The 27,967-nt window shown below is 46.8% G+C and overlaps 2 protein-coding genes across 2 annotated transcripts in view; one reads left to right on the plus strand and one right to left on the minus strand.

The window, feature by feature from the left end:
* MAP2 (microtubule associated protein 2) overlaps window positions 1–27,967 on the plus strand; it is a 1,129,470-nt gene that overhangs the window by 490,462 nt on the left and 611,041 nt on the right. The window lies entirely within an intron of this gene.
* Window positions 19,709–27,490, minus strand: LOC147730738 (uncharacterized). Its single transcript, XM_086954110.1, has 3 exons — window positions 27,295–27,490; window positions 22,042–22,164; window positions 19,709–20,255 (listed from the first exon to the last, which is right to left on the minus strand). The coding sequence occupies exons 1-3, from the start codon at window positions 27,488–27,490 to the stop codon at window positions 19,855–19,857; spliced, it is 720 nt and encodes a 239-aa protein (XP_086810236.1). The 3' UTR covers window positions 19,709–19,854.

Below are 27,967 nucleotides of genomic sequence, written 5' to 3' on the forward strand. Positions count from 1 at the left end.
GTATTAAATATCCCAGCGAAGGAAATCATATCCGTTCCTTCTCCGACCGTTATGTGTTGGTTCAAAAGTAATGAACCTGATAAAGTGTCCTCGTTCGCGTCAATATAGCGGCATGGATGGTCCCAAGGCCACCACCACCACCAGTATGTCGCAACCTCCTGCTTTCCTCTCAGAATGGGGTTAGCCAATTATACCTTGGAAAAGATGGAGAAACCGTTTTGACTCATATATAGTGGTAATTGGTGGAGACAAATTCTCTGCTTTCAGGAAGCAAGCCATATTACTGCACAACCTCGGTGTTGAAGGAAGGAGCATCTATGATAGCATGGATGTGATACCTGTTGGTGACGGTGATGGGGAGCAATCAGATGTGTATGAAATGTTAATGACTATGGTGGAACGATACTTTGGACTCCGCATTAATATGGTGTCGGAGCGTCAAAGATTTTTCACGAGGGTGCAAGGTCCTGAGGAAAGTGTGGGCAGTTATGTTGCATCATTGAAGACACTCGCACATACATGTGAATTTGGCGAGTTATCAGACTCTTTAATCAGAGATCACTTGGTGAGGTGCACCAATAGTACCAGGGTACAAGAAAAACTATTGTCAAAGAACCCATCCTTAGCAGAGGCAATACCCTTTGTTGAAGGGGATGAAAATACATCAACCGGTGTAAAAGAGATGAGGAAGAAACTTGAGGATAAGGAGTTGCAGGGTGATATTCATGCATTGACAGATATTGGTGCACATCAACCATATACTGATAATATTGCTAAGATTTCCTCTAATGCGAAGGGAAGAGGTACTGAACGGAACATACAATTGCGTGGTCCTGAGCATGAAGCACCATCGCGTGGTCCTGAACGTGAGGTGCAGTCACGGGGTCCTGAACGTGGCTTCCAAGAGCAGAGCACTAATGATTCTCAAATCAAATTGGATTTATAGATGTGGTAGTTTTTCACATTTATCCAACAGTCCAAACTGGTATACTAAGGTGTCGGTGTGTAAGAAGTGTGGTATAAAGGGGAATTATGCCCGTGGGTGTAGATCCGCTGGGAAAAACCGGGAGACAGAAATGCAACTGAGTCAGTAGGTACCATCATTTTGAACTTGAATGATGAGGATGGGGAGGTGGATTCAGGGAAAGTGGTGATGCCTGAGTGTGATATTGAGGTGGATGGAAGAAAATTTGTAGTGTTGGCTGACTTGTGTTCACCTTTCACTATGATTGGTAACAAACAGTGGGATGAAAGTGTTGGCAAAGGTAATATAGAACTGCTCCCACCTAATATTAACCCAGTCAGCTCTGGGGGCTATAACATATCATAGTGCTGGGGTATGTGGTTGCTAAAATTGAGTTCATGAGCAGATGTACTGTTAGGAAAGTATATGTGGCAGACAGAGGTGACATCCTGCTGGGGTGGAGGCGTGATTTGGGTATCATCCTAAACCCTGGCACCAGCAATCAAAAGACCAAGTTATGTTGAAAGATCATGTGGGAAGTGGTGAGCAGTAATTTAAGATTTTTCTGAGGTGTTTGGAGATGATTTAGGACGTCTCAAGGGTTTCAAACATCTAATTATCCTGAAGAAGGGAGCCAAGCATTGTGTACATAAGGTGCGCAGGGTGCCGAACATGATGGTAGAACCATTGAAAGTGGAGTCTAAAAGACTTTTGGATTTAGGGGTAATAGAGAAAATTGAGGCATCAGATTGCTTGGCCCCAGTGGTTTTGGTGCCCAAGAATGGTGGCACCAGTGTTAGGATGTGTGTGGACTTGCGAGGGTTGAATGAGTGGATTTGGATGGACCGTAAGCCTCTTCCAAACATTTATGAGTCCATTAGTATGCTGAAGGACAGTAAAGTTTACAGTGTTTTAGAGCTTTCACCAGCGTACTACCAAGTGTTGCTACACCGTGAATCCAGACACCTAACTTCCTTTGTAACTCCTTTGAGGGCTTACAATTTTTTGAGAATGCCTTTTGGACTGGCCTCGGCGGCAGCCTGTTTTCAGACGATTCTGAAGATGGTGCTTGGTGATTTGGCAAATGTCCTTTTCTTCTAGGATTCTAGGATGATATTCTGGTTTATGGAAGGAATGGTGTGGAGCATGGTGCTGTAATGAGGCAAACAAAACACAGTTGATTAGGACCAAGGGGAATTTTAAAGACCGTGCTCCAACATGTTCCCTATACACATATCAATACAAATATATTGGAGGGTCTAGCACACAATGTGTTCTCACAGTGTACCCAGAAAAACAGCCTCAAACCAAATGTATCAAAGACAAAAGAGTCATCCCTACAGTGATCAAGGAGGGATGCCCATCAGTCACCACACGGAACCGCCCTTCATCATTTGAGATTCCACCAAGGCCATTGCTGGGATAGACCATCAACTATCACGGTCGGGGGTCCTGATGTTAGGAGGAGCTCCACAGCTGGGCAGTAGGGTCTAGCTAGGGTCTTGCTTCTCAAATTATGAGGATGAAAATATCAAACCCTGGGGACTGATGTTGCAGTGCTCAAAAGGTGTAAACAAATGGAAAAAATTAGTGAATGTAAAATAGGATATAGGGGGGTACTTATAACTTTATTCTGGTGTTACCCTACCTTCCAATGGTAAAAAGTAGTAGTTAAGTGACAGTCAGAAAAAATATAAAGACCGTCTAGATGTAAGGCGTGGTCGACATGTTTCAGCAAATAATAGACGTGTTTGTCATTGCTTTCTTCAGGACCATATTAATAATAGCTACTGCAAGATAAGTGATATTGAATATAATAAGTGCTCAAAATCAAAATATGATACAGAGATCACCTGATATCACTAGGTGTTCTGCTCCCTCTTAACATGATTTCATTTCTGTAAGAGGTATAGACCTCACCCCACCTGGCCACGGCTCAGGAAAGAGGAGAAGCACCGCTCTGTCCGTCGGTACCACAGCGTCGGCATCCAAGCCGACTGTAATGTATTTATTTATTTATGAAATTTGGTAAAGCGCGAACAAATGTCCGAAGGCGTCTCGGCGCTAATGAGGCATCTGTTAGAGGTTGAGTGAGAAAGGACTCACAGTGAAAAAACAGAAATGCTCATTGGTGTGACATCTGTTACCTGTCTTGGCCACGTCATATCCGGAAAGGGTATATAGCTGAAACTGGTGCTTGCAGAGAGTATACTGAAAGCAACTACACCGAGAGACAAAGAGCAGGTCAAGTCATTTAGCGGACTTGCAGGGTTTTACTCTAAATTTGTCATGGGATTTGCAAGTGTGACCGAGCCCATCGTGGTGTTGTTGAAGAAGAGCCTATGTTTTGATTGGTCCCAAGAGTGTGGGAGAGCTTTTGCAACCATCAAGTCTGAAATTGGGAAGATGCCGATGTTGGGACATTTTGATGTCAAACTTAAAACTAGGTGTGAGAAGTTGGCCTGGCATATGCTGTCCACTATTCTAGTGGGCACCTTGCACCTGTCCAAACGACACTTATTGATGGTAGGCTTAAAGACAACCTTTATAGAAAGCTAGATAGTGGTAGCTGTGAAGAGCAGCCTTCAGGCTAAGTCTTGAAGGAATGTAAAGCAGCTTGTTTAACCAGTCTATAATCTCATGAATGACCAAATGAAAGGAGAAACACACCAGGTATATATAAAATAGATATGTATTTATTTTAAACACATCCCTCTAGACTCTTAATGAGGCTAGAGACAAAATTACACAAAGTAAACTTGAGTAGCACACAGTAAATTAGCACAGTATACGTTTTGCCCTAGGGGTCTCCCAAACCATATACGAAGAAAGTGGTATAAGTACCGCTGTGAACATAGAGACGAGGCCTAGGGCCTGTAGAACCGCTGGAACAACCAGAAACCACCCAAGGTAGGGACGCAGGAGACCCACGGAGGACGCATGCAGTGTTCCAACACAGCCGCAAATCACCATTGACTTCTATGGAGAAAGTTGCGATTAGATTTTTAAAAGATAAGGAGACTTAGGAGTGGACTAGGAACAAACCCCTTCAGTACTGGACAGTTTGAGAGTCAAGACCCATGGGAGCACCAAAGTACTCGTGTTACCTCACCCAGGGAAGCCAGGTGCATAGGTGTCTTTTCGTGTCGGGTTTCGTCATCATTTTCTATGGAGAGCTGCAAAGAAGTGCTGCAGGCGACCAGATGAACTGTGACCGGATGGATCCAAGGGTTGATTAAAGATCTTAAGAACCTGAAAGCAGAGCGGACAGAGTCTGGGTCACTTGCCAGTGTCCAGGGAGGCAGTAAGAAGATGCCCACCGATGTCAGGGGATTTCAGGTGCAGGAGGTGAAGCTTGACTCTTTAGCCATGAGGACCAGGAGGCGTCGATGACAACCAGGAGCTGGATTCGAGCTGTCCCAAGTTGGATGTAGTGTGCTGCAGCTTCAGTATCCAGATTGGACCAAACAAACCTTGGCAACAGCAATCCATGCAGAATGCAAAGATTGGCTTCGGAGGAGACCAGCAAGGTCTGAGGGACTCACTCTTTGGAGGGAAGTCAGGGCACATCTGGAGCAACCAGGAAAGCCCAAGAAACAAATGTTACCTTCGTGGGGACCCACCCGCCAACGGACCAGGGATCGCGAATGGGCCTCAAGAAGAAATGGTAGAAGCGGGCCCTCTTCGGTGCAAATGGTGCTTAGGGCTTGTACTACAAGGAGCCCAATGCACGACTACGGGAAAGCTTGGAAAGTAGATGCACTTGCAAATGTGCACATGTCCAGGAGTTCCGATCCCACTTCTCTCTGGATGGCTACTGGTCTCAGCTTTGCTTGGATCTCATGTCGGCCTCTGAGATGTTTTGAAGTCCGTGTCTTGTGTCGCAGATTCTTCGGGATCCGACAGGAGCCTCGAAAATGCAGACAGGCAAGGTGCTTCTTTTGTGCCCGTTTGAACAAGGGAGTCACTCCTTGACCCCAAGGGAGATCCTTCCATCTTCTAGTTGATATAGAATGTTGAAGTTCCAGGATATATGTTGCAGAGTTTCGTCCAGGGTAATCTAAAGTCCTAGGGACTGGGTTCCTATTAGGTGTGGGCGGAAAATCCGTTACGCTTGCGGATTTTGCGGATTTTTGGGAAATTCGCAATCCGCGAGATTTGCGAATTTCCCGCAAAATCCGCAAATTCGCACGCAGCGGATTTTTTTGGCGGCGCGCGGCGTTGGTGATACAATTTTTGCGGCGCGCGGCGTTTATCATCGTTTGCCGAGTTGTTTTTTTCGATAGTTTGCGAGTGCTGCGCCATTTTGGATCTTGCTGTGTGATCCCGCGGGAATTGGCGAGCGCGATTACGTCATCGCGGCTTGCCAGCGATAGTTTGTCAACGCGAGTACGGCGAGATCACGTCTCGCGGTACTTCGCAATTGCGAGATTTGAGATGCGGCGAGCGAAAATATAAATTTGCAATTCTGCACAAGAAATCCACCAGCAAGCAGCATAAACCTTCTAGAAATGATGATTTTTATGTGAATAACTCCTTAGTTTGACATTTGCCTGCACTTTTTTAGCGAGGAGTCCATTTTGGGGAGGGGGGCAGGGGGGTGGGAGGAAGGAAGTGCCCCACAGTCTTCAACTTCCTGTTCCTGTTCAGCAGGCTCCTCCCAGTGCTTTGTCCATCTCCTGGTCACTTTTCATTTGGATCTGGAGCTGGAAGGATCACTTTTTGTGGATGCTGCTGGATCTTTGGATTTGAGGCCTTTTTGACTTTCTTTGGATCACTGTTGGATTAGAAATTTTACAAGTAAGTTTGTTTGGGGCATTACAGTTGCTGCAACTAAAATTTTGGAATTTTCGATTTTTGGGCTGTTTTGGGGCCTTTTGCCCATGGGTACTCAGTGGTGGGTGGACTGAGTCTTTCTGTGGGTTGTCTTGAACTTAAACATCATGGAGGCCATAGATGAATTGGGATTGTGCTGATTTTTCTGTGTTTTTCGATTTTTGACCTGTTGTTGGGGCCTTGACCAGGGGTAGTGAGTGGTGCATGGGCCTAGTCTTTCTGTGGGCTGTCTTGAACTTAAACATCATGGAGGGCATAGATGGAATGGGATTGTGCTGATTTTTCTGTGTTTTTCGATTTTTGACCTGTTGTTGGGGCCTTGACCAGGGGTAGTGAGTGGTGCATGGGCCTAGTCTTTCTGTGGGGTGTCTTGAATTTAAACATCATGGAGGGCATGGATGGAATGGGATTGTGCTGATTTTGCAGTGTTTTTCGATTTTTGGGGGTGTTCATGGGGAGGGACATGCCATGTGGCTGGTGGCCATTTTGAGTGCAGCTACAGGCACTGGCCATGTGCTGGCAGGCAAGTGGCCATTTTGAATGCAGGCTTTGTTGTTAGGCCTCCAACCATTTTGCCTACTTTTCAACCTTTATTTATGCCCAGGGGTAGTGAGTCTTGCATGGGCCTAGTCTTTCTGTGGGTTGTCTTGAATTTAAACATCATGGAGGCCATGGATGGAATGGGATTGTGCAGATTTTTCAGTGATTTTCGTTTTTTGGGCCTGTACTTGTGGCCTTTTCACCAGGGGTATTTGAGTCTAGCATGGGCCTAGTCTTTCTGTGGGCTGTCTTGAATTTAAACATCATGGAGGCCATGGATGGAATGGGATTGTGCTGATTTTGCAGTGTTTTTCGATTTTTGGGGGTGTTCATGGGGAGGGACATGCCATGTGGCTGGTGGCCATTTTGAGTGCAGCTACAGGCACTGGCCATGTGCTGGCAGGCAAGTGGCCATTTTGAATGCAGGCTTTGTTGTTAGGCCTCCAACCATTTTGCCTACTTTTCAACCTTTATTTATGCCCAGGGGTAGTGAGTCTTGCATGGGCCTAGTCTTTCTGTGGGTTGTCTTGAATTTAAACATCATGGAGGCCATGGATGGAATGGGATTGTGCTGATTTTGCAGTGTTTTTCGATTTTTGGGGGTGTTCATGGGGAGGGACATGCCATGTGGCTGGTGGCCATTTTGAGTGCAGCTACAGGCACTGGCCATGTGCTGGCAGGCAAGTGGCCATTTTGAATGCAGGCTTTGTTGTTAGGCCTCCAACCATTTTGCCTACTTTTCAACCTTTATTTATGCCCAGGGGTAGTGAGTCTTGCATGGGCCTAGTCTTTCTGTGGGTTGTCTTGAATTTAAACATCATGGAGGCCATGGATGGAATGGGATTGTGCAGATTTTCAGTGATTTTCGTTTTTTGGGCCTGTACTTGTGGCCTTTTCACCAGGGGTATTTGAGTCTAGCATGGGCCTAGTCTTTCTGTGGGCTGTCTTGAATTTAAACATCATGGAGGCCATGGATGGAATGGGATTGTGCTGATTTTGCAGTGTTTTTCGATTTTTGGGGGTGTTCATGGGGAGGGACATGCCATGTGGCTGGTGGCCATTTTGAGTGCAGCTACAGGCACTGGCCATGTGCTGGCAGGCAAGTGGCCATTTTGAATGCAGGCTTTGTTGTTAGGCCTCCAACCATTTTGCCTACTTTTCAACCTTTATTTATGCCCAGGGGTAGTGAGTCTTGCATGGGCCTAGTCTTTCTGTGGGTTGTCTTGAATTTAAACATCATGGAGGCCATGGATGGAATGGGATTGTGCTGATTTTGCAGTGTTTTTCGATTTTTGGGGGTGTTCATGGGGAGGGACATGCCATGTGGCTGGTGGCCATTTTGAGTGCAGCTACAGGCACTGGCCATGTGCTGGCAGGCAAGTGGCCATTTTGAATGCAGGCTTTGTTGTTAGGCCTCCAACCATTTTGCCTACTTTTCAACCTTTATTTATGCCCAGGGGTAGTGAGTCTTGCATGGGCCTAGTCTTTCTGTGGGTTGTCTTGAATTTAAACATCATGGAGGCCATGGATGGAATGGGATTGTGCTGATTTTGCAGTGTTTTTCGATTTTTGGGGGTGTTCATGGGGAGGGACATGCCATGTGGCTGGTGGCCATTTTGAGTGCAGCTACAGGCACTGGCCATGTGCTGGCAGGCAAGTGGCCATTTTAAATGCAGGCTTTGTTGTTAGGCCTCCAACCATTTTGCCTACTTTTCAACCTTTATTTATGCCCAGGGGTAGTGAGTCTTGCATGGGCCTAGTCTTTCTGTGGGTTGTCTTGAATTTAAACATCATGGAGGCCATGGATGGAATGGGATTGTGCTGATTTTGCAGTGTTTTTCGATTTTTGGGGGTGTTCATGGGGAGGGACATGCCATGTGGCTGGTGGCCATTTTGAGTGCAGCTACAGGCACTGGCCTTGTGCTGGCAGGCAAGTGGCCATTTTAAATGCAGGCTTTGTTGTTAGGCCTCCAACCATTTTGCCTACTTTTCAACCTTTATTTATGCCCAGGGGTAGTGAGTCTTGCATGGGCCTAGTCTTTCTGTGGGTTGTCTTGAATTTAAACATTATGGAGGGCATGGATGGATTGGGATTGTGCTGATTTTGCAGTGTTTTTCGATTTTTTTGTGCTCTATAACTGAACTGATGTTCCTCTGTCTTCCATTTTTTTTAGGTGCACAAGACTCAAGAGAACCACCAGTGCCAGGAAGAAGTCCTGCAGCGGTGTGTGTGTGCAGCATAACGTCACGCGACGTCACGTCTGGCCTCAGACAACTCTACAATTCGTGCAACTGCGGCCTGCTGTCTGACCTGCTCTGAAGAAGATGGCCCCACCCCCAAAGAAAGTTCTCCGTAGCTCCTCTAGCAAGAAAGTTGCTAGTAAGGAGCAGAAGAAGCAAGTTACCAAGGAGGCTGGTGTGCCACCCGCCACTTTTTTTGGGAGCAAAAAAAAAAGTACGCCTGCAGCAGCAGGATCTGCTGGGGACCAAGCTGGGAGCAGCACCCCTGCTCCATTGGGTTCAGTGCCTCCACCACCACGCCAACTTAAGTCAAAGCCCTTGAGTGCTTCAGAGGCAGTCAGTGTACTTCTCCAATCACCATCGACCAGTGATGTTGGCTCATCGCAAGAAAGTAGCAGCAATGTCCCTGAATCAACACAGGTTGTTGTAACTCATCTGACAAGTGTTGAACAACCACAGCCGCAACAACAACACCATGTGCAAGTACACGCCCAAGTACATGTGGAAGGAGAGGCAGCAAAAGGAGATGCGCAAGCAAAGGTGCATGGAGGTTCACAAGTGCCCACAATAGTTGTTCCTCCCGAAGTAGGGGCACATTTGGAAATCGACAATGAAGCCGAGGTATCATTGGAAGCCACTCCTCCTGATGATCATTCATTGTCTTCCACATCCCTAGCAAGGAAAAGATCAAGGGGGGTGTCTACATCTTCTTCAAGCCCACCTCGTTCTGATGCAAGTGATCTGTCTTGGGAACCACAACTGCGGTCTGACAGTGAGGCACACCATGATCTGACACCGGTACCTAAGCGTAAAAGGAAGGTCGTCCAAAAACTCAAACCTATGGAGTGTGATGAGGCTCAACAAGAAGTGACAGATACTGCTGGTGATGAAGCCTCTCACGATGACGACGAGCCAGTCATCACAAAGGTCACTGCAGCCCCACCGGGCATGCAGCAAAGAGACATTTTGACCCTATCCCGAGAAGCTGCTGAGCGTGATGATGATGTCGGCGAGGAGGCAATGGAAATGGAATCATTAGATTTGGAGTTAAGTAGTACACCAAAACCTACCGCTTCCATATTTCTTCCTCGCAAGAAGGTTCCCACCTCGTCCTCGACCTCAATTCGTGGTGGTGAAAGTGCAAAACGTACTGAAGTTCGGCAATCCACATCCTCCACTTCATCTGGCATTAGCAGCAGGACCACCACCACCAGTATCGCCGCCTCCTCCGGCCCCCGAAGACATTTCAAGTCTCCAGTTTGGGACTTCTTTAGTGTTTGCCCAAAAAATGAAAACGTAGCCATTTGTAGCATTTGTAAGCTTCGAGTTAGTCGTGGTAAGTTGGGTTCCAACTATGGTACCGGAGGCCAGAGAGGTCATCTTAGGAGAACGCACGATGTCCAATGGTTTGCGCACCTACACACGATCAAGGAAGCCGCAATTGCACGCAATGAAAACGTTGTTTTTTCATCTGGTGATGACAAGGAGGTAGAAGACGATTCAAACACTTCACTTACACCCAGTTCCCCTGTCAGCAGCACACCCCATGGGAGCCACACTAAGAGTGTGGGAGAGAGTGAGACATCAATGCGGAAAAGTTCATCAGCGAGCGTAACTGGGTCGAAGAGATCATCATCATCCCGTAAATCCTTGGTCCAGGGCAACATTAAAAAGATGTTGTTTACAGAAGCGCAATATGAACGCAACCACCCAATGACCCGTCTGTATAACACTAAGCTGGCTAAAATGCTAGCTCTGGACCTTCTCCCTTTTTCTTTTGTAGAAGGGGTTGGTTTTCTAGAATTAGTGACAGCGCTCTGCCCTAAATGGAAGGTTCCTAGCCGGTTCTATTTTGCCCGAGTTGCGGTTCCAGCACTACATGAAGATGTTCTGAAGGTGATTGGGGCAGCTTTGCAGAAGAGTGCTGTTCACACTATACATCTGACAACAGACATGTGGACCAGTGGCGCAGGCGCTGATTACATGTGCATCACTGCACACTGGGTCTCTTTTTCAGGGGCTAAAGCAAAGCTAAACTCAGGTGTTGACACTAACATTGTTTTTAAAGGTGCTCGGAAACATGCAACACTAGCCATGTTTGGTTTGGAGAAACGTCACACAGCAGAAAACATTTTGGATGTCTTTAACACAAAGGTCCTTAACTGTCTGTCCCCACTAAAACGCAAGGTTGGTTATGTTTCCACGGACAATGGCGCCAATATAGTTAAGGCCATGAGGGACGGTTACTATTTCAGAGTGCCGTGTTTGGCGCACTGTATAAACCTGGTTGTCCAAAAATTCTTGGGTAATAAAGGCAGTGCAGCGTACAGTGTATTGGAGACCTGCCGAAAAATTTGCAAGCATTTCAGGCATTCTTTTAAGGCCCGGAAGCAGCTGAGGAGCCTGCTATATCAACGTCAAATGCCAGTGAAAGCACTCATCCAGGAGGTGGTAACACGTTGGAACTCAACCTTCTACATGCTTGAGCGTCTGTATGAGCAGTATACGGAACTCGATCAATATTTCTTGAAAGAGGGTATAGAGGAGCTGAGGATGGGTGGGCCGCAATGGAACATAGTTGAAAGCCTGACACGCATGCTTCGTCCTTTTGAGTTCTTCACGCGTGCAGTCAGCAAGGAGGACTCTAATTTGGGAAAAGCTATCCCATTGTTGTACATGCTGGAGGACCAACTGAAGGAGGTGTGTTCTGTGTTTGGAAAAGATGACAAAAAGCAAGACTCTTTGCTTCTGGCTGAGCAATTATTAGAGCTCCTACAAGGTGATGAACGTCTTAAAAAGATCCACTCAGAACAGCATTACATTTGTGCTACTATTCTGGATCCACGCTACAAAAAGGCGCTGGCAGGCCAAGCATTCTTTCCTTTTGATGATGAACATGTTCCAAAGTACAAACGTTGGCTAGCCTTGTCAGCCAAGAAGTTTGAAACAGAACGGCTGGAAATTGAAGGAAATGGCAGTACATCAGCAGGCCATCCCCAGTCAAAACAATCCACTTCTGCACCTGTGGCTGTGGCACAAGTGACCTCTCAGCCGTTAAAGACACCGGCAACCGGATCATCTGCACGAAAGACAACAGAAACATTGGAGGCTGAAGAGGATTGGCTAGCTCTGCGTGGGTTTGGTTCTCAAAAGGTCAGAGGCACAGCAAGAGCTAAGCAAAGTGGAGGAACCTTGGATGAGGACCTTGAGTCGATGGTGAAGGACTATCTGAATGACTCAACAGAGGTCTATGTTAATTCTGACCCATTGGCGTATTGGCATGGGAAAAAAGAATTGTGGCCACAGCTCACCAACCTGGCTTTAAACTACTTGTCTTGCCCACTCGCAAGTGTGTCTTCTGAACGGGTTTTCAGTGCGGCTGGTGGGATTGTAACTCCCAAACGGAGCCGCCTCTCGCCCAAAAATGTGGAGAGGTTAACAATGATCAAGATGAATCAGCACCTCATACCACCAGATTTCAGAGTACGAGAGAGCGTGCCGGATGAAGAGGAGGTGGCCAGCAACATAGATGAGGGAATTTCTACTCTGTCAGGTGACACTGACCTCACCCTGCCTGAATTCGCAGAGTATGATGACGAAGCCTTATTCTTATTCCTGGACCGTGATACCGACTTCGAGCCCTGAAAATGAGACAACGAATCAATAACTTTCTTTTTCATCCTTATTCACTTTTATTCCTGTGTGTCTGTCTTTCTTTGTTGTGCACAGTTAATATAATTCAAACTTTAATCAGATAATCACAAAAACAAGCCCATCAGCAGAACTGTCTTCACTTGTTTGCTAATTTATTTGAAGGTGCCGCAGTCTGCATTCCTCAGGTTCACAAGTTCAGAAGAACATGCTCCTCTATCCTCCTCCTCCAGACTCCTATTTCCATCAAAGCAGAGGGCTGGTTTACGCCCAATGAAGAAAGAATCAGCACTTGTGGGGGTGTTTTTCTACCTCTTTGCAGGTGAGTTGACGGGTCTGGGGCCATTGCTGGGAAGCACTAAAAGTGGTTTGGACCAAATCCGAGGCGGAAAATTTTTTGTGTTTTTGATGACTTGCTTACCTTTGAGGTGCTCTTAGGGGGGGTTCCGTCTGTTTGTGGGTGAGTTTCGTGGTCTGGGAGCATTGCTGGGACACTCTAATCTTGATTGCATTTGGTTTTCAGGAAATCCGTCGTGCCAACCCCGACTTATGGCCTAGCTACGCAGCGCGTTTGGACCGAAGGCCCAGAAATATTGCAAGTATGAGATTTTGCTTTTGGCCTGTTTGGGGGTGTTTTGCTTCTTGGCGGGTGGGTTGACGGGTCTTGGGGCATTCCTGGGAAGGTCTAATACCAGGTAGAAGTGGTTGGGACAAAATCCAGGCCGATTTTTTTTTTGGCTATTTCTGACATTTTGCTCTATGTAGCGTTTTCGGGGGTCCTGTTTGGGGGGCTTCCTGGTGTTTGTGGGTGAGTTTCGTGGTCTGGGAGCACTGCTGGGACACTCTAATCTTGATTGCATTTGCTTTTCAGGAAATCCGTCGTGCCAACCCCGACTTATGGCCTAGCTACGCAGCGCGTTTGGACCGAAGGCCCAGAAATATTGCAAGTATGAGATTTTGCTTTTGGCCTGTTTGGGGGTGTTATGCTTCTTGGCGGGTGGGTTGACGGGTCTTGGGGCATTCCTGGGAAGGTCTAATACCGGGAAGAAGTGGTTGGGACAAAATCCAGGTCGATTTTTTTTTGGGCTATTTCTGACATTTTGCTCTATGTAGCGTTTTCGGGGGCCTGTTTGGGGGGCTTCCTGGTGTTTGTGGGTGAGTTTCGTGGTCTGGGAGCACTGCTGGCTATATATACTTTACTTTGCAAGAGGTTTGAAGCAAATCCATGGTGGCAGAGGGGACTTAGGGCCTAGCTGCAGAGCGCGCGCGGAGTGATTTGGGAAATTTGTGAAAAATTGACTAAGTCCCCATTTTTGTACTTTTGCTCTTTGGCTGTTTGGGGGTCTTCTACTCGTTTTCTCCTGGGTTGACGGCTCTGGGGCCATTGCTGGGAAGCTCTAATACCGGATAAAAGTGTTTTGGACCAAATCCCAGGCGGAATTTTTTTTGTGTTTTTGATGACTTGCTTGCCTTTGAGGTGCTCTTAGGGGGGGTTCCGTCTCTTTGTGGGTGAGTTTCGTGGTCTGGGAGCATTGCTGGGACACTCTAATCTTGATTGCATTTGCTTTTCAGGAAATACGTCGTGCCAACCCCGACTTATGGCCTAGCTACGCAGCGCGTTTGGACCGAAGGCCCAGAAATATTGCAAGTATGAGATTTTGCTTTTGGCCTGTTTGGGGGTGTTATGCTTCTTGGCGGGTGGGTTGCCGGGTCTTGGGGCATTCCTGGGAAGGTCTAATACCGGGTAGAAGTGGTTGGGACAAAATCCAGGCCGATTTTTTTTTTGGCTATTTCTGACATTTTGCTCTATGTAGCGTTTTCGGGGGCCTGTTTGGGGGGCTTCCTGGTGTTTGTGGGTGAGTTTCGTGGTCTGGGAGCACTGCTGGCTATATATACTTTACTTTGCAAGAGGTTTGAAGCAAATCCATGGTGGCAGAGGGGACTTAGGGCCTAGCTGCAGAGCGCGCGCGGAGTGATTTGGGAAATTTGTGAAAAATTGACTAAGTCCCCATTTTTGTACTTTTGCTCTTTGGCTGTTTGGGGGTCTTCTACTCGTTTTCTCCTGGGTTGACGGCTCTGGGGCCATTGCTGGGAAGCTCTAATACCGGATAAAAGTGTTTTGGACCAAATCCCAGGCGGAATTTTTTTTGTGTTTTTGATGACTTGCTTGCCTTTGAGGTGCTCTTAGGGGGGGTTCCGTCTCTTTGTGGGTGAGTTTCGTGGTCTGGGAGCATTGCTGGGACACTCTAATCTTGATTGCATTTGCTTTTCAGGAAATCCGTCGTGCCAACCCCGACTTATAGCCTAGCTACGCAGCGCGTTTGGACCGAAGGCCCAGAAATATTGCAAGTATGAGATTTTGCTTTTGGCCTGTTTGGGGGTGTTATGCTTCTTGGCGGGTGGGTTGCCGGGTCTTGGGGCATTCCTGGGAAGGTCTAATACCGGGTAGAAGTGGTTGGGACAAAATCCAGGCCGATTTTGTTTTGGGCTATTTCTGACATTTTGCTCTATGTAGCGTTTTCGGGGGCCTGTTTGGGGGGCTTCCTGGTGTTTGTGGGTGAGTTTCGTGGTCTGGGAGCACTGCTGGCTATATATACTTTACTTTGCAAGAGGTTTGAAGCAAATCCATGGTGGCAGAGGGGACTTAGGGCCTAGCTGCAGAGCGCGCGCGGAGTGATTTGGGAAATTTGTGAAAAATTGACTAAGTCCCCATTTTTGTACTTTTGCTCTTTGGCTGTTTGGGGGTCTTCTACTCGTTTTCTCCTGGGTTGACGGCTCTGGGGCCATTGCTGGGAAGCTCTAATACCGGATAAAAGTGTTTTGGACCAAATCCCAGGCGGAATTTTTTGTGTGTTTTTGATGACTTGCTTGCCTTTGAGGTGCTCTTAGGGGGGGTTCCGTCTCTTTGTGGGTGAGTTTCGTGGTCTGGGAGCATTGCTGGGACACTCTAATCTTGATTGCATTTGCTTTTCAGGAAATCCGTCGTGCCAACCCCGACTTATGGCCTAGCTACGCAGCGCGTTTGGACCGAAGGCCCAGAAATATTGCAAGTATGAGATTTTGCTTTTGGCCTGTTTGGGGGTGTTATGCTTCTTGGCGGGTGGGTTGCCGGGTCTTGGGGCATTCCTGGGAAGGTCTAATACCGGGTAGAAGTGGTTGGGACAAAATCCGCGCGGAAAAGCCTTTAGTATTGGCACTTTTTGTAACTTAGGGTTCGTTAGGGTTAGCCCTAGCAGCAGGATTGCATGTGTTTCGGGGTGTTCTAGATTTTTCCAACTGAGTTCTGGGGTCTCGTGAGAATGTGTAATTTTGGTTGCAAGTCATTTGAAGAAAATCCATGGTGGGAAAGGGGGGATTTGGCATAGTTAAAGAAAGCCTTTGCCACTATTCTTAACTTAGGGTTCGTTAGGGTTAGCAGTATTTCTATTGCATGTGTTTGAGTGGGGGGGATTTCGAGTCTTGGAGCGATGCTGGCTATGGCTACTTTTGCTTGGTTGCTTGCAAGTGGTTTGAATGCAATCCACGGTGGGTAATGGGTAATTAGGAAGGGGGTACTTCGGCCTACTTTTACTTTCAAAGTAAGTTTTGTCACCAGTTTTCTGCTAGGCCTCGTTTTTTGAGATTTGATTGGGGGTCTTCTACATTTTTGCGACTGGCTTTAGTAAGGGTCTGGGTGGGAGCACTGCTAGGAAGATCTAATTTTGTTCTAAAACACAGTTTACAGTACACCTAGCTTGAGGGGCAAGATCCGCTACATTAATTTGCCCATACTTATTTATCCTTCAAAAGGTGACTCAGAGTACGCACTTTCAAAAATATTGTACTGTCTACTAGGAAAATCAAATTGTGACTTTTTGCACTCCACAGCCTACATACCTTATATTTATTTATCAGTGGTGTTGTAATATTATATCACTTCCTGTTTTTCATTGAATAATTACAGGCCGGGTTTCAGTCTCTGCAATGGGGAAAAAAGGATGGAGTCAGGCTTCACAGTAGCGAGCCACAATTCAGCATCAGGCAGGCAGTGGACAGGGTGTCTTCTGGTGACCAACATCGATGGACGAAGCGTCGGCTGCAATGGAGGAGTGCCGCTAATAGGAGGATTTTTTTTCTGCAGGCAACTTACTTACCACTTCCAACAGGACCACTACAACCACATAGATCATAGATACAGTATCCCTTGCCTTTTTCTCTGACTGTGACTGCATTTCTTGGCTCTCTCTCGGCTTCTACATTGATCCCTTAACACATCACTTAGTCCACTCCACTATCACATCTGCACCACACATAGTCATTTGTAAGTGCTCCTACGTAATTCGCAAGTCGCAGCACGCCCCAGGCCGTAGAGGACTGGGATGGCCCCAATGATGAAGCATGTCACCAAGGGGCAACCCTGGTGAGTGAGGGGACACCTAGAAAAAAAGCAATTTCTCCTTTTCTATCTACTATACCTTCCAGACCAACCCCACTGAGTGTTGTTGTGAATGGATTTATAGTGACCAGCAAGGCTCTCGGGTATCTGGCTACAGAGACCTTATGTTGAATATCGTTATCAATAATTTACACATAGGCCCTTTACTGTTGCATTCTTTCTTCCACAGTTGTCGAATGTACTACTTACTTTTCACTGACATGCATGCAGTAGTGCATGCACTTTCAAAGATTGATGGATAGGTTTGTACCCAAAGAATTGTTTATGTTCAATTGTTTGTCTATGCTGTGCTTTTTTTTACAGGGTGTCTTCTGGTGACCAACATCGATGGACGAAGCGTCGGCTGCAATGGAGGAGTGCCGCTAATAGGAGGATTTTTTTTCTGCAGGCAACTTACTTACCACTTCCAACAGGACCACTACAACCACATAGATACAGTATCCCTTGCCTTTTTCTCTGACTGTGACTGCATTTCTTGGCTCTCTCTAGGCTTCTAAATTGATCCCTTAACACATCACTTAGTCCACTCCACTATCACATCTGCACCACACATAGTCATTTGTAAGTGCTCCTACGTAATTCGCAAGTCGCAGCACGCCCCAGGCCGTAGAGGACTGGGATGGCCCCAATGATGAAGCATGTCACCAAGGGGCAACCCTGGTGAGTGAGGGGACACCTAGAAAAAAAGCAATTTCTCCTTTTCTATCTACTATACCTTCTGTCAGGTTACGCAGCCCCTAAGCGCCTACCGTACTATGAAACTACATTTCCCATGAGTAGGCGGGAGACTTGCAAGAAGTTTATCTGGGGAACAGACGCGCTTCCTGTTGCGCGTTATTCTGGTTTCTGTTCTGCACCGGCATGAGAGCGGACGCTCTGCATGCTTTTCTATCGTGTCTCCTGTGGACTATCACCTTCCCCCCCCCCCCTGAGGCTCAGTGGGGAGCGCTTCCGTGTTCTGTCCTTGGCGGTAGACGGACTTCACGCGTCTTCAGGTAAAGCCGCTCTAAACTCTTCGGCCGCCCGTGCGGTCAGCTGATTACTGCCTGAACGGATTGTTAAGGGAGGTTCTGTGACTGTTTTCTAACAGAATTCTACCTTTGCTGAATTCCTGTTTGGTTGAATTGTGTGTGGCGGAGCACAGTGGCGGTCTATACCACGTGTTAGCGTTCACATCGGGGATCGTTTTTGTACTATTAAAACGGAGCGCGGTAGTAAGGACAACTACGCGTCTCCGTTGTATAACTGTGTATTTCAAAGGACCTCCATAACTGGGCATGTAGTGAGGTAACTACAGGCTACCCCAGTTCTCTTTGTGTAGTGCACCGTGGGGTGTGTTGTTGGCAGAATTCAGTGGTGGTCGCAACTACGTTTTTCTGTTTGACCTTCACCAAAGATTCTCTACTGGGTCATTACTTAGAGAGCGCAGTGTTGTAGTTCTTGCTTCCTACACACTACCGTTTCCCTCTTCCTTTTTGTTGGACCATACATCTTTGCTTTGACTATTTGGAACCCCCTTTGTACATTGAGTCCTCTACCATGTTTGTGGTATGTTGTGAGTAGTGGGTTTGATGTCTTAGTATAACGCGAGTGTGTTTGGTGCGACAGGAGTGTGTTCGTTAACTATATGTTTATGTGTTTCTTAGGCCTTCCTCACAGATTGTGGCAGAAGGGCTATAGTATTTCCTATCCAAGGTCATGTTTTCTTGGTGCTCAGGTACTTGTCTACTTCCTTGGTTATTTAGTGAGACTATATGAGAGTAGCCTTGTATGTTAGGACAGCACTTCACTGATGCCTGTCTTGTCTTCTGTTACAGGTATCCTTTCCCTGCTGACCCTACCTTTACCCATCCCACATTTTTTATTTTAGTTTGTTATTTTTCTCCCCCGCCTAATGGCTTGAACACCCTGTGTTTACACTTCTGGGTGTTGGTGACATTTGGAGGTGGAACCATATTTGCATCGACTGGATCACGGGGAGTAAACCTGACACCTTCCAGACCAACCCCATTGAGTGTTGTTGTGAATGGATTTATAGTGACCAGCAAGGCTCTCGGGTATCTGGCTACAGAGACCTTATGTTGAATATCGTTATCAATAATTCCACACAGGCCCTGTACTGTCGCATTCTTTCTTTCCACAGTTGTCGAATGTACTACTTACTTTTCACTGACATGCATGCAGTAGTGCATGCACTTTCAAAGATTGATGGATAGGTTTGTACCCAAAGATTTGTTTATGTTCACAATTGTTTGTCTATGCTGTGCTATTTTTTCTTGTCTCCCAAAACCTTTCCCAAAAACCCCCGTACCCATCCATTTTTCAAACCCTAACCCTCTTCCCCCGGGCTGTGTGGTTTTGATTGATGTGTGACTAAATTATTATTACAGCAATAAATCCACACACTTGCTGGGGAGGATAAGGTGATAGCAACAGGCTGGTGAAGAAATCCGAGGATATATTCTTACTCTGCTTGACAAAGAACCATTGCTAATGTGAAAGAACTTCAACCGAATTAGTAGTTATACTTTACCATTTGTTAGGCTACAATGTGGCACTGCTCTACTGTACTTCTGTCACCTGCTATATTCTCAGTTGTACCGTTGAATTGCTCAGGAGGACAAACCAGATTTCATTTTCTTTTTTTTCATAGGCATGCAACTGCCACTGTGTCACACCACTAGTACCACCGCTATGAGGAAATTTTATCCGACCAAGATTGCCAACCTTATTCGGTGTTTCCCGTGGAGCCAGCCCTGGGTCTAGCCCTACTTTCAAACACAAATTACAGGTAAGATAAGCGTTTGGTGGTTTGGGGGTATAATGGAGTATTAGTACGAGAGACGAGAGACTGAAGGTAGTACTACTAAAGTCCTAGGACTCTTGGATTCACTTCACTTAGTCTGTGAGAGGCACTTAGTGTTGAAAACATTTGGGCATTTACACTTACAGGAAGAAAATGGAACTAAACTTTCAGGAAAACAGTCAACGTTAAACCCCCACCCACCAGGCAAGCAGTAAAAAACAGGTATGCTCAGATAAAGTTTGAAAAAGTATATTTATATCCCTAACAAAATAATCTCCCGCAAGACCCTCCCTAACCCCAACGATTGTCCTTCAAAAGTCCCCAAAAACCCAACTCCCAATTCCCACCCCCCAAAAGTCTCTAAAAAAGGGGCAAGGGACACTATGGGTGGATGCTGTTAACTTTTTGGGCCAGGGCATCATGCTCCTCGCGGAGCAAGGCGAGCTCCTGCTGAAGGCGGGACACCATCAGGGTAGTGCGGCGCAGGCGTGCCTTCACTGCCTTGCAGGTGCAATGCCTGTGAGAGGCAGCTGTTGGCCTTGCTGCTCGGCGGTGGCGTTTGCCTTTGGCAGCCCGGCTCAGTCTGGGTGGACCACTGTGCTGGGTGGCAGCCCGTGGGGCCACGGAGGCCGATGCAGACGACGTTGTTGTTGTTGTCGACTGCACACTTTCCTCGTCCTCCAGGGCCACCAGCCGCCGATATTCCGCAACAGTGGCCTCGATCCTCCGTTGCCGGGCCGCTCTAGCCAGCTCCTTCCTCCTTGTTCGTTTGGAAGGAGCATCTATATGAAGAAAGAAAGACATAGTCTGTAACCAATGCTCTTTAAGATTAACTCAATCATTCAGCAGAAATTTGTGTTGCAGTACAACTAGCAACTTGCAAGCGCATTACATAACTATTGAGGCCAGTATCTATCTAACCTCACACTTCTTCATCCTTGCTCTAACATTAGTGGGAGTTTAAGGAACAAATTCTACGAGCACTGTGGACTTCCATTGGAGTCGACTATGAAAGTACACCAGTCTTATTCTTCTTCTTATCTCTTGTTTTGGAAAATTGGTACGTTATTTTCTGCAAGCCGGCATAATGCCAGCGCAGTAAACTTGCACCCGAGAAAAAGAGACGCACGCCATGAGGAGTGACCTAGACTTGCGTTGCGTTACTGTACCCGTCCAGTACATGCAGGTGGTGAAGCTCTTACTTTTCTATTACGGGTGGCACTGAGAATACTCTGTTACAACTCAAGGGCTACTGCTTAATTAATTTAACTTTCACCCTACAGTGGAAATGAGTACTAGAAATGGAAAATTGAAGAAGATAAATAATCTGATTATCTATCACTTCACATGGGATGTTTTTGCTTATATATGGGATGACTTTAGGTGCTTTGCTTTTTATTGAGTGACCAGTGATACATCCACACATGAATGACTGAGTACTACTAAACTTATTAAGAGAGGTAGGGAGTGGCCACCATAATAACCGGATCTATGCAGTGCTTGCAATACAAACTACTGCTACTATTTATGGTAGTATTTGGACAAAATTAAAAGTTCTTTTCCTTGCCTTTCCTACACTGGAACGGACGTGCGGGTGCAGTGTTACATGCTCTTCAAAGTTACACTTAGTTCATCCACTGACCGTCTACTCTCTCTAGATCATGGGTACTCACAAACTTTCTCTCAGGGGCTACATTTACAGTGTAGTTTGGGGCCGAGGGCCGCACTGGTGGGGGCGGAGTCAGAGGGGGCAGGGCTAAAGCAAAACGATAACTTGTGACCATGAGGTTGCACACAGGTCCCTGCAGCAGATGCCCTCATCCACTGAGCCACCAGACCCAGCATTTACATACATCTCTCTCCCTCCTGCTCTCCCTCCTGCCCTCCCTCCATCTCTCTCTCCCTCCTGCCCTCCCTCTCCCTCCCCCTCTGTCATCTCACTGTGTGTGTGTCTATCTGTGTCAGCCTTCAGCCCGGGTTGAGACCGCTTCCTCAACGCGCACACACAGACAACAACACCAAAGTACTTAACAGGTCTTTAAAAGACCATTAACATATTATTGAGGCTTTGTTTGTTGTAGCGCCCCTGCTTCTCCACCCTGACAATCACTGCTTGCCCGGCCCCACAGAGCAGAGGCTTTGTTCTATTTCACCTCTTTGTGGCCTTGCATCTCCACTCTGCTCTGTGGGGGCCGGGGGAGCAGTGATTGTCAGAGTGGAGATGCAGGGGCGCTAACAGGTGAAATACAAAAAAGCCTCTGCTCTGTGGGGGCCGGGGGAGCAGTGATTGTCTGCAAGGTCTGCGCACCGCCAAGGAAGGCTTGCCGGGCCACCACCGGCCCGCGGGCCGTACTATGAGTACCCCTGCTCTAGATACACATATGCTATCTAAGAGTCAGATAGTAGCATGATCCAGGTATATGGACACATACAGTTTCTGTGTCACCCACCCAGGCTGTTGTCCTTCCACCCATCATTGCTTCATCATTCACCCAGCCATGCATCTCATATTCTTGCCTTCCCAGCTAGTCTTCAATCTCAATAAGTAAGGAATATATAAGAGCTTACCTCTGGCCGCCACCACCACCGTCTCAACTCTCACAGCCGCCGCCTCCTCCCCTGAAGAATCGCCCTCCGCCTCCGTGTCGAGCACCACCACCTCCACACTGGCCCCGCCACCAGATGTTCCACCTACAAAGTACATTTAAGAATGTTAGAATAAAGCACTCACTAGTCTTTGGTCTAGGAATGAAGACATGTGAAAACAATGTAATTTGTGACTGTCTACGTTAAAGTTAAAAAAAAATGTCCCTTTTTCCAGGGAAGGTTGTCTTGCTGCACTTTTTGGCACAACTGATGAAGGCTGTTTTTTTAACAGGCACCATTTTTCTCCACACAGACAGAAGATGGACTTCTAACAACAAGATCAAGTTGAAACCAGGTGAGAGCTCGGCTCGACCACAAGAAATGTCTTCAATTAATCGTCAGCACTAACCACTTTTCCATTATCAGTTAAACGTTTAGTTTTATTATGACTTCATTTTAATAAATGTGTTTACTTTTAATAAAGCTTTTAAACTTAAATACAATCTGTGTTTTTTGGTCCAGACTAGAGTGACTGAGCGAAAGGTTTTGCAATTTTTGCAAGCATGAGTCCAGATAGAACACTTCAAAAGACATTATGGACAATCCCAGAGGACTGCACTAAGTTGATAGAGCTATTGCTGACTAGAATCATGGGAGTTTCGCCAACCGTGCAATCTTAGTTAGCTACACAGACAGACTAATAAGAATAATCTAGTAATACCACAGGGAGTCATAGTAGAGGCAGGATAAGAATTTAGATACAGTCTACAAGAAGAGCAAAGACAATTTTGAAAAAAGTCAAATGAGGAACGCTAGGAAAAATAGGTACTAGTCTAAAATGAAAACTTACTGGGGCCAGCAGAGGAGCCCTCGCCTGCCCGATCCTGGCCCTGTTGAACAGCATCCGCCGCCTGCTGCTCCTGTGTCCTCCTCTCACCCCTGGGGGGAGCTGACGTACAACATGAAAGAAAGAACAGAAAACATGGATGATTGTTGCTTGTCAATGTCAACCAAATCAAACATTTCAAAAGAACAATAACAAAATATTTCCGCGAAATTATATTGATTATGGTTACTTTTCATTTATTTGCGGACCTGTGACTTCGAAAGTCACGTAACTCACTAAACAAAGTACTGAAACGTTCACCTAGGACTGGCAGGCAGCAGTCCGCAGGCAAGACGCAAAGTGACAGACAAACTCCATTGTGATTTCAGTCAGATCAGTGACAACACTAACAGTTGCCTGCTACATTACCAGTCATTTAAATAGTCAAACTATCAATCCACCGCCACTATTTTTCTTATTGTCAGGGGTACAAAGGAAGGGGCAGATTTAAGCCCTTGCGGCTCTTTTGCGCCGTTCTTGCGTGACTTTTGTGACGCAGCAGCTAAACAAAAAAGGGCGCCATGGTGCGGCGTATAATATTATAACAACGTGACGCATTTGGGAGATGCATCCCGTTATAAAGCCCTGCGCCATCAGGGGGCGTTCCGGCGCAAGGGAGGGCATTCCTGCGCTGGAACACATCCTAATAGTGGCTGAGGGAAATCTACAAAATATCAATCAGTCACCTTTAGGACAATGATGCGTCACACAAACCCTGCACCTGCTTGAAGCAGACGTACGGCTTGACCCAGCATTGGGGAGATAAAGTACCCCAGAGCATTGATGGAGCTGCGCCATCGTTGCGACGCAACTCCAGCAGTAAAGCTTCGGTGACGTTTTGGGCCCATGGTGCGCCGCATTGCAAATACTGCGCACCATGTTTGGTGGTGGTAGCGGGCCGCACAATTAATGGCGCATCCCTGCTACTTTGCAGGAATGCGACGGTAATTGCAATTCTGCCCCTTAGGGGCATACTTACTTACGCGTTCTGGCGCATCTCCAGAGATGCGCCAGATCAAATGCGTCACGCAAAACTACCCTTGCGACACGGCAGATGTGCCTCATTTACAATGCGGCGCGCCCTGGCGCAAGGGTAGGCACTTGCGTGACGCATCTCGTCACGTAAGAGCGGCGCATCGCTGGAGTCACGTCGCCAACGCAATGCAACTCCAGTAATGCTCAGGGCCACCCAATACTTAACATGCTGTGTCAGTCCTTTCGCCTGCTTCGAGCAGACATAAGGAATTGAATTGACGTAGCAGCGTCGCAGAAGTGCCTGCGTTAAATCTTGTAGATTTCACGCAGGCAATTTTGCGAGGCGCACAGCCGCTGGACCGCCCACCCTGCGTACTAGGAACGCACCCATTGTGGTGCAGGCCCTTGGCTTTATAACGTGACGCATCTCCCTAGATGCGTCATGCTGTAAATGACTTGCAGGGATGCGGCACGTTTACGCCGCTGTTGCGTCACGCAAGGCAACGTAAACGTGGCGCAAGGGGCTTGTAAATGTAATCTGCCCCCTAGTGTCTAGCATTACGCAGTTCTGTAAAGTACACTCATACATAATAGTTACTCAGGCCAATGAGACCACGAAAAAGAAAACAAATAAGCATAGTAGCAACGCCACTGAGAAGGAGAGCAGTGCACCTGAAATGCACAGAAGATTTTGAAATATAATTTAACTACAATGTAATCGTCATCAGTGGCATTATTGGCTTGCTCCATGTAAAAAACAAATATTTGCAATACAACAACACAGAGCAGGAGAAAACATCATAGTAGTGAGTGATTAAATGGCTACTACTACTCACCAAGCCCGGGGATCTCCAAGCCGAGCTGGTCCAGCAGGTCGCGCTCGCGGTCCAGGAGGTCCGTCCAGCGATGGGTGACCTGGCTGTAGGTGCGCTGGACCCCGTAGAGGTGGGATATGGCCCAGCACACCTTCTCCCACCGCTTCCGGCGCTCCCGCATGTTGTAGCCGCCGGCCGCGATCCTGCCGCCTCCCGCGATGGTCCTGGGCAGGCGGCGCTGGACGAAGTAGACCAGCGCGCCCACTTCCTCCGGGCTGAATATCTCCCGTCGCGTCACCTGCTCCCCCCTCAATCTCCCGCATGCTGTCCTGCCACTGGGTCCAGCACTACTCCCCGCCGCCGCTGCGGCCCTCAAGTGCCTGGGCAGCTTCACGGCGCCTGGCTTGACCATGGTCTGGGCAGGTAAGGTAGGAAGAAGTAGAAAATTAAGAAAGAATAGGATAGGGAAGAAGAAAAGAAAAGAGTTTAAAAAAGTAGTTTAAAAGTAAAGAAAAATAGCAGAAAAGACAAAAATATACAGCTAGGAAAAGAGAGGGATAGATAAGAAGCAAAATCGTAAAAAAAAAACTGAAAACAAGCAAAGGATGGCAAAGATACCAAGAGGATTAAACACCATGCCCAGACACAGGAAATGAATGAAAAACAAGATGGCCGGCGCCCGTTCACGAGCGCGAAAGTAAGTTCGCGCGAGATTTTCCTCGCGATCTCGTGCGAACCTCTAGATTTCCCGCGCGATCTCGTGCGAACCTCTACTCGCAATGCGCTTACTGCGCGAGATTATACATAGCGGGCGGAAACGGAAATACGTCACGCAAACAAAATGGCCGCGCCCGTACTCGACCTTGGGGTAAATTTGCGTGTTGCGCTGCAAGCGGCTCGCGAATACTGCAAAAAAACTCGCGAAACAACAAGCCGCAAAAAAATAAAATGCTCATTCGCACGAATTGGCGGCTTCCGCGGTCGGTTTCGCACGACGCCGCGCCCCGCGAATAGCGCGAAAAAAAACGAAAAACGATTTCAGCAAAAGCAAAAGCAATGAGCAGGTGCAAAAGGTCAACCTCATGATTTGTAACGATTCTTTGTAGTGCTTCCTGAGGGGGCCCTCCAGAATTCGGTTGCCTGCTTGCAACTATTGTGTGACCCTGCTCTGACCTTAACTGTATGCCACAAAGGTCCTGATTTACAGCTAAAGGAGCAGACAAGCAGGTGCCAGGCTGGAACTTTAAATTCTTTCAGTGACACATTAATTAGCCCCTAATTCATTATTGTCAGTTGGGGCAGGGCAGGTGTTGTTAATAAACTAACCCCAAATTAATTCATGTCAGTTCAAGCAGGGCAGGTGGGCTTGCTTTTCCCCCCCATCTTCTACAGTGATGATGAACCAGAGGGTGGCATTGATGTAACAGAGGGTGGCATGGGTCAAAGAGAGGGTGCCAGTGGTAAAACAGAGGGTGCTGGGAAGCTGTGATGATGAACCAGACGTAGAAACAACATAGTCGCGACCGTTGCGAGCCGACAAGTAAGTTCGCAATTGCGAACTAGTACCAAATCCTCGCGAACTGGCAGAAACAATTGCGAACACACAAAAAAAAAAATCCGCAAATTCGCGGGAATTCGCGGATTTTGCGGATTGCGAGTTCGCAAATCCGCAAAATTCGCGAACGCGAGATCCGCAAAATTCGCCCATGCTTAGTTCCTATACCTATACTAAGTTTAGGGGATGGATTAACTCTAAGGTCCCACCTATGGGAGGACCTGGGGAGGGGGTGGTTACACCGCTTCCCGTTTGTCCAGTTTCATGCCAAAGCAGGGGCTGAGTGCCCCAGCAACCAGTTTGAACTGGGTTATGCACAGGGACACATTGTGTGCTCCAGGCACTGTCTGAAAAGCATTCAATGAATGCACCCACCATGCCTCAATACAGTTCTTTTCAGTTCATTCGTCTTTATTTCGAATATTTCATCATAAAAGACACAAACCTAAAAATAGTACCATCCAAAAGTACACTCCATAAAAATAGTACCGTCCAAAAGTACACATCCAATATTTAAAAAGCATTAAAAAGGTGCAATATATACACATAAATACGGTTTTATACCAAGAATAAAAGGTACTACTACCTAAACATTACATCATGTAATGGTACCTAAAAGATAAAATAAATAGTACTCTAAAATAACTCTATAGTATACAAAGCAGACCTATACTGGATCAACCCCTGACCTGATGGTTGGCCCTAATGATCCACATCCAACCAAGAAATGTTGCTACTGCAATTACCAAAGGTTCCCTTGTGTCAGTCCTAAGAATCCTTAGGGCCTCCAGCCCCACCCGCATGCCAATATTTTGACAGATAGGTTTAAGCCATTTTGTTCGGGGGGCTGAATAGGCAGGACAAACAAAAAAATATATGGCCGATTGACTCCCTTTGGTCCCTGCACCAAAGGCAAAGTTCATCCCCCTGACCTTTCCAATTTTTTGTGAATGTTCTTATTGGCATTGAACCGATCCTAAACTGGTGGTATAACTTCCTATTACTAGTCTTAGTGATGGTGTCCTGGTAGTCTTCTAAGGACGGATCAAGTTTATGCTCTAGGAACATTCCTGTCAGGGATGGGGTGTTTATCTGTGCAATATATTTTTGTCGAACTGATTGCCAATATAAATCTTTAAAGGCTTTTTTCGATGGAAAGGGGTTATTTGCTGGATCAATCCACAGGTTGCTCAATCCCATATTCTCTAAAAGCATTCTTACTTTCTTTAACCAAAGTATGTTGCCCGAACCCACAACGGAACCCACAACGGATATAACATCCAAGATTTCCTTAGCAAAAAGTGTCAGTTCGGGTGTAGTCCAGATCCTCCTCCATAGAGCCACCGGTTTAAAACGTGCCACATCATCAATTTGGTGGCATCCTAAATCCATTAAGAGTGGCTTCGTTGGACTAGAACGGGGAGGCCTGTTATGTTTCAGATTCTAACAATCTGGGTAAGGTCCGCAAAACCCCAGAGGTCCGTGCCGTACAGGATCGCTGAACTTATCCTGGAGTTAAAAATCTTTAGTGCAGGACCTATCCTTTTTGTTTGTGAAGACCTCTGTTCTTTTACTAAGCACCCCGTTAACTGGGCAAACTTGAGCGAAAGAGTGTCAATCTGTGACTTCCAGCTAAGCTTACTCTCTAAAACAACCCCTAGATAAGTCATAATGTTA

The sequence above is a fragment of the Lissotriton vulgaris genome, chromosome 2_1 (genome assembly GCF_964263255.1).
Source record: "Lissotriton vulgaris chromosome 2_1, aLisVul1.2, whole genome shotgun sequence".
In the NCBI taxonomy this organism is placed as follows: domain Eukaryota; kingdom Metazoa; phylum Chordata; class Amphibia; order Caudata; family Salamandridae; genus Lissotriton; species Lissotriton vulgaris.